The sequence below is a fragment of the Melanostigma gelatinosum genome (assembly GCF_949748355.1).
Source record: "Melanostigma gelatinosum genome assembly, chromosome: 4".
Classification (NCBI taxonomy): Eukaryota; Metazoa; Chordata; class Actinopteri; order Perciformes; family Zoarcidae; genus Melanostigma; species Melanostigma gelatinosum.
Genome location: NC_136637.1, coordinates 16,535,723 through 16,550,257, shown reverse-complemented (window position 1 = coordinate 16,550,257; position 14,535 = coordinate 16,535,723). Strand labels below are relative to the sequence as shown.

Here is a 14,535-nt window from a genome sequence, read left to right as displayed (position 1 = left end):
GTAGTTTATGGCACTCACTGTGTCGTCCTCTACAAATAAAAAAACCTTGCCTGGCAAGGTTTTTGGTGGATAAAATAAAAAACATTTGTTGGTATCACATTCAGACTGTTCGGTAAGACACGTGGCTGTCAGTGAGGTTAGAGTGTAGCAGAGGACACCAGGTCTCATTCAAGGTCACTTTAAGGGACTATATTGCTGGTTGGGAGAGCACAAAGCCTGTTCATTCTTTCTACAGTCAGCTCACCGCTTTCTTCTTTGGTTCTTCAGCTTTCTTCAGCTCGTTTTCCCACAGTTCCCTACACCTCACAAGATCCTTCAACCTTTCTTCCGCAGACTGAAAGACTTTCTTCACCCTCAGACTCTGCATACAGACAACAGAGAAAGGCACTTGTTAGCAGTCTTCCGTTAAACAAACTCATGACTCATAACACAATAGCCCATAATCACAATTACTGTGACAACGCTGGAGGTTTGGTACCCCTGAACCATTTTGTACCAGATTAACATCAATGTAATAAAGCAGCAAACAGAAACTTAAATAAAACTTGCTGCAGTGTTGGAAATGTTACCTCATTTTTTACCCTGACTAAGGGTACATTATTATTTATTTTTGCAAAATAATAAGTAACTAGACAACTTATAAGTAGGTGGTTGGACTGTCTTACCTCATTCCAGGAGGGAACACAGAGTGCCTTTGGGATTTCCAAAACATGGAGCATTCCAAGTTCATCAGTCACAGCCAGGAAGTGCTGCTTGGCTGTATGTACAAAAAATGTCCAGTAAATGAGCTTCATGGTGCAAAAAAATCTTACAACAAGGAACTTACAGAAGAAATATAAATAAAACAGACAGAGAGGAAGGCCCAGTCCATATCTGAGTATCAAGAGAGTTCCCAGGTATGCAACAGAGAGTACACTACAATGTTTTATCGCTGTCTTTAATATGTCTTACATTCTATTCATGTTTTTAATTGTTTTACTGCCTATAATATTTTTTATGTATTTGTATTATTGTGTAAAGATGGATTATATCTATTTCATTGGTTTTATCATTACAGTGATTTAGTCTCAACTTGTTTTACTGTTTTCAGTTATTATCAGCTTGCCATCTGTAAAGCACTTTAAATGACTCCAACCTATAATAATACATACACATAATGTATGAATGATATATCCAGCACACTCAGGTTTAATGCCTCAACTAGGTCACAGGCTTACTTCCATGTATTTCTCATTCAGGCAAACCTTTGTGCTTTGGGTGTGAGACCCACACGTTGGAATCAAAACATAATAAAACAAGTCATGCATCTTTAAGGGAGCCACACATACATGTATGCTAACTACTCGACTGTGCACCAAAGAGGCCAAGAACTCACGGGAGGCTGTCCAGGGTTTGATGAGGGTAATCTTGGCGTTGGTGACGTGTGGGTGGACCTGCGCAGGTTCATTGGTGTGTTCCAGAAGTTTCCACACCTCAATGCTGCCATCCTCTTTCCCAATGAAGAAAACAGCGGGTCGGGACAGGGACCAGCATCCCGCAGTGCACCACTTCTCAAACCTTGGTGACTCAATGATGGGGCCATCCTGGATGTCGCAGTGCAAGACATCAAACAGAGTCAATGGATTTAAAATGCAACTATTCTGGTCTGATATATGTCTTATATTATGCTTTTTATTGTGCTATGTGGCATTGATTATGTTTAAAGTCTAGGATAACTTTGATCTTTGGTGTTTATTCCATTTTCGTTATAATTCAATCGAGTATGTGGGCGTGCTTTTTACTGGTTGCATTGTCTGCTACGGTAATTTAAGTGACAGGTGTTGTTACCATGACTCCCTCCTTCCAGATGGCAAAGTTCCAGCTTCCTGTTGTCAAAACAATGTCTTTGAAGAAGGGCGACAGCTGTACCGTATTCACCAGCCAGTGATGGATGCTGAAGCAGTGGAGGGGCTTGGCACCTGAGAGAGAGGAGCACAGAAATAGAAGGCACACTTTATATTTGACAGTAATTGCAATACAAGGAGCAATTAACCCTCAGTGCTCTCTACGGCCACGGTGATTACATTCACATTGGCTGCCAAACCAAAGAGTTGCCTTACAGTAGTCTATTTCAATAACGTTTATAATTTGTGCAGACTTGTTTCTAGGATTAAATCTATTATTGCCAATTGCTTCATTTGGCTCAAGACTTTGAGGATACAATTACTGTTGTTGATAATGTTAAACTAATAGAAAAACACATGCTGGTGTGTTTCAAAGAAAGCCAATGAGGCATGATTTACAGTTAATGAGCTTATGTTTCTTTAAACTGACTTTAATGACGGTAAAGCAGAATACTCACTGTGCAGCCGTCCAGCGTCGTCCTTTACCAGTTTCCAGTCGATGTAACAAATCTCCCCTAACTGGAAGTGAGAACAGACACATCATGGAACATGTTCAAAATGGTACACCTCTTTTTAAATATCTTTCTCACTTCTGTTTACCTCTGTTCCAATGAAGAGTTTGGTATTGACATCTTCCAGAGGAGTGAGGGTCTCAGCTGAGGGCACTCTGAGCTGTCTGAAGTCTGGGACGACCTTTGAGCTGCCATCATCAGCTGCTTCTGTCAGTGGAGAGTGTAGAATATAAGTAAGTCTGGGTCTTGTTTGCAAGGAAAGATAATCCCAAACCAAAGGAAAACACAACCATAAGGGAATGAACAATAGACAAAGAAAGACAAGGAACATTAAAAACATCTATTTAAAGTAAAGGGAAACAAGAGAGATTGGTGCAGCCCGCTCTGTAATCTGACCACGAACAAGACGATGGACGGACAAAAGAGGAGGAGGTGGGGAGGGGTATGGCTGAGGTGAATGGGTTGGTAAGAGGGGAGCGGGAGACAAAAGAGGTGGAGGTGGGAGTGAGGATTGTGGCAAGAAGGGAGACAGTAAGGGAGAAGGGTGGGAGGGGTGAGATCGGCAGGACTGGTAGTGATGGAAGAAGCCTTTTCCATCACAAAAGCCCAACTGTCTGTCAGGGACAGTACAGGACTATCCGTCCACACCCCCTTATCAGCGGGCCGCTCCCAATCAAGGCTCAGCTTCACTCTGTTAGATTAGCTCTTGAAGGTAACCGCCAACGCTGTGTTTATAGAGGCAGACCTACAGCCAGACAACTATTAGACATTGGATGTTTATATTTGTAATATTCAAAGTTTGGCCTACTCGCTTTTTTCAATGCACAAAGATTCAGAATCCAGTACATTTTTACCTTCACAGAACATGCTTTCCTCTCATCTGAAAACTGTGACTGCTAATGCAAAGCATGCCAAAACAGGTGTAGCAGCCCTGTGTGCCATCTAAAGGTAAGAAAAGTAATAGCTTCTGCAACTCTGACACGGCAAGAAAGGAGCGATGCAGTTTTTTTTGATATTTTATCGCTGCTGTAAGTGCACATTTGTGTAGGTTTGAAATTTTGTGTTTTTCATTGTGAGTTTTGCTTTTTTTGTCTTTTTTTCTAAAGGTGATTGAGTGAATTATTACAACTCACCTTTAAGAGGTGCTTTGCATCCAACAATAACACCTGACAGTATGTACTGTACAAATGATTGTAATTGAGTAATGCTACTGGTTGTAGACGGGAGAGGCAGTGCAACAGACGGGAACAAACCAACCAACCAACCAGCCTGAAGGGTCAATCCCTCACCTGTGGTCCTGGCTGTATTAGCCAGGCTGAATTTCAGAGGAGCGTATACTCCACCGGTATCAATCTTTGGCAGGGAAACCTGACACATGGCAGAGAAGAAGACAACTTTTGACATTTGAAGATACTGACAGAGACACAACATAACATGAAATAAAATACAGGATTTGAAAGTTTTAATCAATTAATTGTTTTAAAATGCCTGTGTAATCCTACATCTACATAAATCGGATAAATAAATGTTAGAGGCTTCATCATCACGCTTTAATATGTTAACATATTGGTGGACGTAACGTGTGTCTACTGAACACAATGGCCATTTGGTTTGCATACTATCACAATGTGCATCCAGCTTAACGTTGAGATTTGACCCTCCACATTCATTTTGTATTGCACCCTTAATCTCTGCAGTACCCTGAACAGAGGCTTCCATGTGTGGTCCAGGTGTTTGAAAGTGTCGGGGACACCGTCGGGTGTCCTCTGATCCACATCCTGCTTCCTGTCTGGCACTCGCACATCCCAGAACATCAGAGCACTTCAGAGGGAGACAAATGAAAAATGAACATAGTCATTGATCCTTTTGTTTATAATTAAACACACACGACGTGAATATTGACTGACACAGACTCTGTTGTAGACTAGGCTTTCTCATTCTCGAGCTAAAGGTGTAAAGCAGCATCTTCTCTAAATGTGGTGGCTGCCAATAACTGCAAGCAGTGCACAATACAGAGAGAAAGACTCGAGTGGGACCTGTCACCTGACCTGCAGTCATTTCATTCATTTACCATTTTCTGTCAGACCTACCAGTCAGGGGAGCAGGTGACAATCTGAGCAGAAATGTTGTACTTGTTCTCCACTGGTAAGCCCGTCTTGGTCACCTTAATGAGAAAGTGAGTTGCAAAATCAACAAATGTCTGTCAAGCTTAGTAAAGAGCGAATGATAATGGAAAATATGCTCGGGTGCACATTGATGATTGCCTTATTAGACTTATTCAGACGACTGCCAGTTCATTACAGCTGGCTGTATAGACGCAGGGGTTACGCACCAGTGGGACACCAGAATCATAATGTAGTCATTATTTCATTGGGAAGAACATTTTAGAAACACTAAGCCACATGCTTAGGTTCTGTGGACTGTTATATTGTAGTGAATCTGTGTGTGACCATAGTTTAATGTTGCTGTATTTTTTTTTTTAAATTAATTTCTACCATGATCTTTCAGCTATCACTACAATACGTTATGCTGGGTTACAGATCAAACACTATGGTGTCACTGCAGCAAATATCACTTCAGGTCAATACATTTTGAGATGCAGGGCCACAATAAAGCCAGCAGCAGTTCTGCAGATTAAAAAAAAACAGTGTGACACAAATCAATAAGCAATATGTTGTGGCAGTGGAACAGTGTTATCCATCCGTACCTTCCTGTTGAACCGTGCAATTTCTATCATTATATCCTCAGTATGTTACATTATAGCCTCCACAGCCTTTTCTCTGCCCTGACTACTTCCACTATTACCTCCTGTCAGACTTATTTACACTCAAGTGGCTTTTAACCAGATAAAATATCTGTCAATATTCCAGAACTAGATATAGAAATCATTACAGCAATAAGATAATTGACATTTTACGTGTTGAATGTTTTGTTATCAATTTGGAGCTTAGATGTGAAGGATTAAAATGTACTCTAGTTGCCGTAAGTATGCCACAATGTTGACTTTAGATATGATAAAAGAGGCTTGAGATCAAGAAAACATTAACAAATGTTTTTCTGTGTCGTCACACAAAACACCTTTTACGAATCAACATAGGCCAAATGAAATAGTGATCAGAAGAAGGCTCCAGCACCTCCCTAATGCACTCCTGATGGTCAATTAACTCTTTACATGATCAGTGTTCTGACTATTTAATGTCCTCCTTCCAACCCCTCTGGCCTTCAGCTCTGTGTACCTCAAATGTTGGTGGCAGCCAGTGGACATCAGTAATTGGTGCTTTGTGGCTGCTGTCTATGGCAGACACTGCACAGTAGGGCACAGCAGGAGTCTTATTCTCTTTCTTGGAATAGAGGTCCTGGTGGGAGGTGAGACACAAAAGGCACAGCATGTACAGTGAGTACAGTGAGCTTTGACAATTCAATCTAAATATCAGGACTTCACAGCGGTGAACAGCCATCCTAAAACCCTCCAGCATGATATTCAAATGAAGTAAACTTTATCAAATGATGTATTCTGCAACACAGAAGTTCAAAGATTGTGCCTTGGATCTTGAAACATGCACAGAATGTGGAAAGGGATTCCTTTCAATGACACTGCTGTGCACCTGCAGATTTAAAGGGTGTGAGCAGAACAGCAATCTATAAAGGAGGATTTTAATTCTTTGTTCATCTGATAAGCTAGCAACAGGTGCTGGTGGAGGGCAGCTTTCACAGCACTCAACATCCAAATAAAGGCTTTTAACAGATACAACTGCCAATGTTTACATTGCAAACACAAGGGAGGGGAGTGATCTGATTGGCTCGTGTGTTATCTTCTATGGGGACAAACTATGGTGGAGGATGGAAGGCTTGTGTAACAGCTGGAGTAGCTGATGCTGTTGACTCTGGGGAATGAAGAGCAAACAAGGACAGAGAGAATCGAGAAAGGTACGGAGGGTGCTAGAGGGAAAAGCAAAAGAGAAGGAAGTAGTGAGGACAGGGATGGAGACAGCTGTTCCACAGTAGAGGCAATAAAAACACACAAAGCAAATGGGGGCTGTATGATGAGGGCATATATGTCTATTTAAATACAGCCGCCGAGCAGAAGATGTCAGTGGAGGTCAGGCTTTAAGCGACAGAACTGCTTTAATATTTGGTCTGTGGACGTCTCAACAGGCTATGAAGGAGTTTATGTGTTTGTTGTCACGTATCATTAACTCCCTCTCTTTATTATTCCACATAATGCCATGTAAACAGGGCAGCTATGCCGTAACAATATTAGTTTACTATGATGTTAAGCCACAAGAGAAGCCCTCTTTGAAGTTCAAGCCAGGTCACTTCAACCTGACTGTGGTGTTTGCCGAGGCCTTCTGGGCTGTTTCTGTTGAGCAGTGGAGTCACTTAACGGTAGAACCTTCTTTGAGATTCACTCCTGGCTTTAGTACGTTTGTGGAACTGGTTTTGACAGCTGTGGCTGGCTTGAAAAGGACCATTAGGCCACTTCATTCCCATCTCATGAAAGAGTGAGGATGAGGGGAGAACTCAGGAGTCAACATGTCATCGTCTCACTCTGTCATACAGCAAATATGCTGCTTTGTACACTGAAGACCCATACTTGAATAAACCACGCTGACATCATTACTAGCCGAAGAGTTACGGTGACTGATACAACATGTAATACACCAACTCAGATACAGAACACCATGTGTTCGTGTCTCAACATTGTGCACATTAGAGAAGGATATGGGGACTTACATATGTGTCGGTGTTGACAGAGACCTTCTTAACAGGTTGTGTTCCCTGTAAGTGTGCGACGTGAGCAGAAATGTCCCACAACACGACCTGAGAGAACAGCAACGACAGAAGAAACATTTCATTGGAATTATACAGGACATCGATTTAATGATCTTCCCTTATAATGAAAGGAGGGGCATGGAAAAGTGATAGGATGCAAAAACTACTACGAGGCAGAAAAGGAAGCAGATGCAGCAAACCAGAGATGCAGAGCAGAGTCAATGTCAGCACCTTGCCATTCTTGCAGCCGCCAACGATAATATTTGGATCAGAAGGGCAAAACTCAAAGGCAAAAATGTCATCTGGGCACTCCAGCAGCAACTGCAAACAACAGAGAAACCCACGTACACAGGGCAGAAATATTACATTTCGAAGTAGACATTTCCATGTTTTGGGTGCCTGCCATCCTGAATATTTATTTATTCCAGTCTCGCCATTCAAAGTTCAGCGTTTAATCCACAAAACCCCAAGCGTACACTGTGTACAGCAGATTCCATTTCATCAGGCATAAGGGGAAAAAAGACCCAGGAGGGGCAGCATGGTATTACAGAGAAGTCATTTTTCAGCATCATGTTTGAATCTCCTGGAGTTTAAAATGAGCTGCAACACTGAACTACAGCACTTTACTCCCCACACTAAATAAATGTCTTTATTTAAACTATGCGATGTCTCTGGTTTCCTCTACACAGTACCCTTTGCCCCTTTGATCACTGCTCCAGCAGACAGTGAAACCAAAGCATGACGCATGCACCAGTGAAGGCATATCATGCAGAACTCATATTACTTTTGAGTGGTTTAGCAGCTCAGTTTCATTGATTTAGCTCCTCTGTCAAATCAATAGAGCCTCTCAAATGTTGCTAAAGCAAATAAAAGACTTAAATGACAGCAGTCAGCAAATCCTTTCAGCCATGAAATCAAAGTGTGTCTCAAACAGATATGAGGTGAAAATGAGCTTGTGTGCTGTCAATGAGAGACATAGAAATATGGTCTTTTCACGCTCTTTACCAGCTTGTAGACTCTCCACATTCACTCAGGTGGTCCCAACTGCTGCTATACGTTTCCATACCTGGGCATTAGAGGGGTCGGAGAAGCTGTAAAAGAGAATGAGAGAATCTTCGGAGCCAAACGTTGTGGACTCCTGCTCCTGCCTTTTGGCAGTCAAAGCCACAGCGATCACACCTATCACATCAAAAAAACACATCACACAATGTATCAGCGAAACATTAAGTCGGGTTTGACTTTACTGGATTTAACTCTGATCCCCCTTTGAATAACACATGTTCACAGTGATCATGGTTGTGACACTGATATCATAATTCTTGATCTTGCTGGAAGCCGACTCTGAGGGTGATGACAGCTTAGCAACATGACAAAGCAGCGGTGAAGAAGATGAATGCTTTTACAATGGATGGAATGTCAAATGTAAATACTTGTCAGTGACAGATTGCAGAGAGAATGAATGTCATTTATTTGTGTTATATTTGTTGCCAACATTGTCCATCAACACTATCTTTGTCAACATTTTTCTACCAGATAGACATTTAAAACCATTACTGGCTAAGTATTGAGGGAGTTAATGCTATAAAGTATTTTGGTGTGAGAAAATGTCTACAAATCTTCTGGACAAAACTTTCCTCTGACTGAGATTTTGTCACTTTACCGTAGATGGTAGGGTGCCAATTGACGCTGCTGATCTTCTTGTCCTTGGTGTAGTGCTGGTCTGAGAAGGCCTTATGAAGCTTGAAACCTTTGAAATCCTTCCCAGACCAGTCAACGTCTTTAGCTGCTGTCCCCAGAGCCTTCCAGTCATCAATGAACACATTCATGATTCCTTCCTGCTGAAGGGCGTACAACATTCTGCAAAAAACAAACTAAATGTAACGATGTCAAATCTGGCAAAACCTGTGCATTATGTTTAGTTTTCATCCATCAACTCTCTTCATAGCTACAGTATAACGTGTTCTAATACTCCTTAGTGCTTACCTGGACACAAAGGAGGGTTGAGGGCAGAGTGTCAGATTACAACGTATAATTTAAACTTTCATTTGAGAACCAAAGTCTGCGCTGTGGAGGAAACTATAACATCTCAAAATCTAGCACATTGACAAGGTGAATGCCTTCTGAAGGTATTGTTCTGGAATATTCGAATGCTCCCACAGGTGTAATAATGGATGGGTTTGAGAACCCTGAGGCTGATACAGGAATTTACGAGTTTGTGTTGACTATCAGTCTTCATTATACAATACACCCTTAGACAGCAGACAGAAGACACCATGAATTTCAGGAATATGTCATCTTACCTTGGGGTCACTGACTTGCAGAAATCCTTCATACTGTCAGACTGGAGGATGTTGTCTACTTCTTCAGAACTCAACTCTCTTGGCGTGTACTGGGTCGACATATTCCTCGGCAACGTCCTGTAAAGTGGACAAATAACTTTACAATAGGTTGGTGCAGGTGGAGTTACTATTCAAATAATAAAGAGATGTCCCCCCCCCATGGAACAAGTCAGTTGTATGTGTACTGATTTGCTGGAATACCACTGTGTCTGAGCACTGCTGCTTTGCAGTCTGGAAGCAGCCTGAGTCCCACAGTCCCTCTGCATCAGTTTGATGCTGAGTCTGCGGTCTTGGTCGGAAGGAAACCCTATGACTTGTGTGACGGAATCAGAGAAACAGACTGGTGCCCCAAACTTCCTCCTCAGTCTGAACTTGAAGCACAGCTGATGAGAAAACATAGACAGAAAAGAGAGGTTTAAAGAAAGGACAAGGGTGAATGGGAAACATGCAGAAGTCATGTGCAAATGTGATGTGTTTGTTATATACTGCAGCACCTTTTCTCTGGTCTCCTTGACTGATTCTGCATCTATTTCCTGCTCACTGCTAAGAGATGGCTTTGGTGTCTCAGGCTCTGGTGACTGCACAACCTGGAGAGCATTACAAGACGATCCAGTATGAAGAACATGAAACATGCAAAAGTGGAAGATAAGTCAGACTTTTTTTATTGCTAAACATGAAATCGGCCCACACAGTCACAACGAGCCATGACTGATAGCGTGACTGATAGAATAGTGTACATACCTCGAATATGAAAGGAAAGTAAACAATAGTGAACATTCCTGCCGACAGGATTGAACCAGAATAAAATTGAAACAAAATATTGGTGCCACACTGCATGCTAAATGACTGGCACATGTATTCTCATAATTAGTCATATTTACATATTTAGTTGGTGTAGTGTTACTGCACCACACTTCAAAGACCAAGTCGTGGACAGAATGTGAGTAACAACAGGAAAAAGTAAACCGTGTCACCCAAACCAAGCCTACGTCGACCTACGTTTAAGATTCTTTCCTTAGCTTCGGGGGTCAGAACCAGGTAGAAGCTCTGGCCATAGATCAAGTCCCTGTCAAAAACCAGCAAGAGCTCATCCTCTGGGTAGTCCTGTCAGATACAGAAATGAAGAATTCACAACATGCAGCTTCTTCATGGCAATGTGTCTGTATACATAATGAATGGAGTGTATTTTAATTGATTCTGGCAACTTTGTCATTTGGTCGAGATAGTAGATGACAGAGTGAGATGTAGATTTCAGACTTGAGAACTGATGTTGTGGACTTTATAAATAAAGAAAAAGACAGAAAACCACACACACACACACACACACACACACACACACACACACACCCGGTAAGACCTTGGCTTAGTCCCAAATAAGAAGAGAACATTATAAAGGACTGAGAACAGATGAGCCTTTATGGCTCCCTTAGGGTGCTCTCTGGTCTCATTACGTTTTAACTTTGAGTTTAGTTTTTTAGAGTAGTGTTGTGGCAGAATGGACACAAATGCTAAAAGCAAGAGGTGGTGGTTCTCATATCATTCATTTTGCTCAGAGACAGAGGGGGAATGAGGCTGAACTGGTTACTCTGTCTGTTCCCTTAACTTGGGGTCTGTGTAACATCACAGTGTGTCGGGGGGGTATTGTCTGAGTGATCTCTATGACAATGGATCAGCCTCACCAGCACAATCTGCTTCACGGGGCTGAAATCGGACGCTTTGGCTCTTGTCTTAAAGTCCCGTATGATCTCGTCTTTTTTCAGCAGCTTGTAAGGGCTCTCCCCTGTGACGTCCTCATCAGCGCGGCAGCCGAAGAGCTCCTGGGTGGCTGATGTCAGGACCAAGGGGACGATATCGTCGGGGTGACCTTGGTGAGAGAGCACACAATCGATACAGACAAGAACGATGGTAGAGAGAGGAAGTATACATAAAAATGAGATAGATTCAAACCTCAGTGAAGACAGAACATGAGGAACATCGGATGAAGTACTCAATAACATCACTTGTTGGTCACTTGTCAAGATGCTGATACTCACATTTCAAAACACCATTTTTTTCACGAGGGCTAGGAATGTTTTGATGTTTTGAGACTTTTTACTTTTATAAATACATTTACACATGTTACAGTAATTTGGGCCAAACAAGAAAGGAAACTCTGAATTTACCCAGAAACACAGTGTCAGCTATATTCAGTATAAAGGAAAAGGCCTCATAAAAGTCAATCTTTAGGGTCAATCTGAAATCATAATTCGAGGTGTTTTTGTCAGAAACCAGAACATGTGACGCTGTATGGTGTTGACAATGATAATAATGAGCCATGTGTTTCATTGTCATGTCTCTGCGGTCTGTCTATAATCTGCTCAGTGACAGACATTTAACCAGGATCGTTACGATATAAAAGCGTAGCACTGCATCATCACAAGTACACTTTACCTCAGTAAACAATCGACGCAGACTTCTCCATATCTAAGGCCATGCTCAGTCCAGGGCGCACTACAGTAAACAGGGCTCTGCATAATGATAGTTTCTAAGTCTTTCCACGAGGTTGCTGAGGGGATGCAGGGAATGCTAAAGTACAGCTTGAGAAACCACTTCCCAGCTGGGTGTGTCAACCTTTCCCACTCACACCAGTTAGGCCTCACGCCAGATCATTGGAGTGGAAACGAACAGCCTTCAGTTCACACAGTTAAGTGTCAACTATGGCACTTGTATTCATGGGAACTATTTGCTTCAGAGACGAAGAGAGTACTATGTTCAATGTTCCATAACCCTAAAGAATGGAATTCAACTTTGTGGGCTGTGTTGAAGAGATATTGACATTTGATATTGAGATATTTGTCTGGCTTCTTTTCACTTGCATAATCCACTCACAGCTAGCATTTTGACTGCATACTGTAAGATGTGTTTCATGTACCACAGTACACTGTAAACATAGCACTTTGTTTTCATCTCTGTTGATACTACTGAAGAATGTACATCTGAACAATGGGGATTTATCAGCTGATAAGATGACCTGTCACTTATATCATCAAGGTCCTTGAGAAATGGGTTCAGTAAATGTTAGGGTTAAGACTTGGTTTTAGGTTCAGTTCAGGCTGAGGGTTAGGTTATGGTTAGAGTAAAACGCTTTAGGATGTGTTCAATTAGGAGATCTAACAGACTTGAATTTGTATTGCTGGCTGTATGAGATGGAAATGGGTGAAATGAATGAATAAATAAGCAAAACAGATTTGAACCTGAGGACTCTTAACACCATCGATTTTAACTCCCACAAGAGCCAACGATCTAATCTACAGTGAAAAGATACATTTGGTGACGCACTGAACCAAAAGCATGTCTTCAGGGCTGGTATGCTGACAGTAAACTAGACCATGACAATGAGACCCACAGCTGAGGAGATAGCATGTCCACAGGTTCTGCAGCAGTACACTCATGATCACATCACAAGAATGCATGTATAGCTTTTCCAACTCCTCAAAGACAAGTGTGAGTATTAGTTTTAGCAACGCTTGTTACATTTCTACTTCAAAGTCAGATTTAGGTGACCTACAATATCCAAGAAGAACCTGAATATATAACGTTCATAAAAAGAACCAAATAAATGAAGGTAATCACATACAAAGACTTTAGGCATCTGTAAAGGCCATGTACGATTTACGAGACTTCCAGTTAATATAATCTAAGACAATTCAAATTCCCTTTAGGATCTGAACTTACTTTTAGATCGTTGCATCTATACAGAGTACAGCAAACACTAAGCTCAGTTTACCCCCCAGTTTTACTGAAATTGTTCATCTTTTTCAAGTTGATATGAATGTGAATGCACTACGTTTGAAGTAAATACGAAAGGAATGAAAGGTATTCTTATATTGTCTCATCTACATATCAGTTCAGAGGGGGAAATACACAAGTAACAAAAGTTAAATTAGGCTTTTCCACATGTGCAGGTGACCTAAATGGGAAGTAACAGTCAGTTCACCTTTTCATTTACTGTCTCTCCATTTGATCGTCCTGAGACAAACATGCATACATTTAAACACATTAACACTCCAATAACATTCAGACACTCACCTTTACCTTTCCCCTTACTGCCTGCACTGCTTTTTGCACTTTTGGATTTCTTACGTGGCATCCTTGCTCTTAGAATAGCTCCACTAGTGAGAGGGAGAAAGGTTCGTACAACAGTGTTACCTTTCTCCTCAAAACACCAAACTCTGTACTTTCATCTCTATTTATAGTTGATTGACCAACTGTCAGAGTGAACCTTTCAATTCACACACAAGCGTGTCTCGCTGTAATCATCATTATCAAAGCATGAGGCGACATCTTCTGGAGGAAAAGAGAAGTGTCTTGTCATTTTTACTTTGACTTAAGAGAAGGATCCTAGAATATGACGAGTCTGTTTAGATTTACTTTAGCTGTGAAAACAAAATCGAGTCCTCCGGCTGACATACATTTTTATGGTTTACATCCGTTTTAAGGTTATAATTACTGATATGAGTGGGGAATATGGAAATAATCATGTTTCAGATAAAAGAAGCAGTCACAAAAAGTTCAGCAGGAGGTACATAACGTTACATTATTATAAGCAGCATGATGCATGTCTCTGTCTTTTTTATTCTTCTTTTTATATTATTACTCATAAGAAGACGGTCAAAACATTGTTGTTTGGCAAACAGCAATATACAAACAATATAAAGAATTATACTGTGTAATATCCCGAGTGAGCATCTCTCCGTTGAAAAGACTCAAATTGCTAGCTACGTATTTTACTGTGAGCATTTCGACGGTTAAGATGTTTAAAATACGATGACGGCTGTTTGTTTTCCATTAACCTCACAATATTCGCAGTCAAACGCAAATCCCACAAGAGATGCAGCCTCTAAACACCAGTTAACGTTAAATTATAAATAATAAACATGTCGTTTACCGTCGTTAAACCGTTGAATCTTGAAATTCTCTCCCGCTCATCGGTATTACTGTTTGGTTGCCAGTGGTAACAGGAGTGTGTGTGTGTGTGTGTGTGTTTGT

The 14,535-nt window shown here is 41.3% G+C and overlaps 1 protein-coding gene across 1 annotated transcript; it reads right to left on the bottom strand.

Moving 5' to 3' along the window:
- Nucleotides 1-235: 235 nt before the first annotated feature.
- On the bottom strand, nucleotides 236-14,469 carry LOC306776081 (dynein axonemal intermediate chain 3-like; the record flags this gene model as incomplete). Its single annotated transcript, XM_079266666.1, has 21 exons — nucleotides 14,435-14,469; nucleotides 13,576-13,658; nucleotides 11,187-11,371; nucleotides 10,507-10,611; nucleotides 10,002-10,094; nucleotides 9,709-9,890; nucleotides 9,469-9,585; nucleotides 8,829-9,025; nucleotides 8,235-8,347; nucleotides 7,400-7,489; nucleotides 7,130-7,216; nucleotides 5,632-5,751; nucleotides 4,486-4,559; nucleotides 4,096-4,216; nucleotides 3,685-3,763; nucleotides 2,484-2,602; nucleotides 2,342-2,402; nucleotides 1,828-1,958; nucleotides 1,376-1,583; nucleotides 666-757; nucleotides 236-361 (listed from the first exon to the last, which is right to left on the bottom strand). Exons 2-21 carry the CDS (start codon nucleotides 13,634-13,636, stop codon nucleotides 236-238), a joined length of 2,361 nt encoding a protein of 786 aa, XP_079122792.1. The 5' UTR covers nucleotides 13,637-13,658; nucleotides 14,435-14,469.
- Between the last annotated feature and the right edge of the window lie 66 nt (nucleotides 14,470-14,535).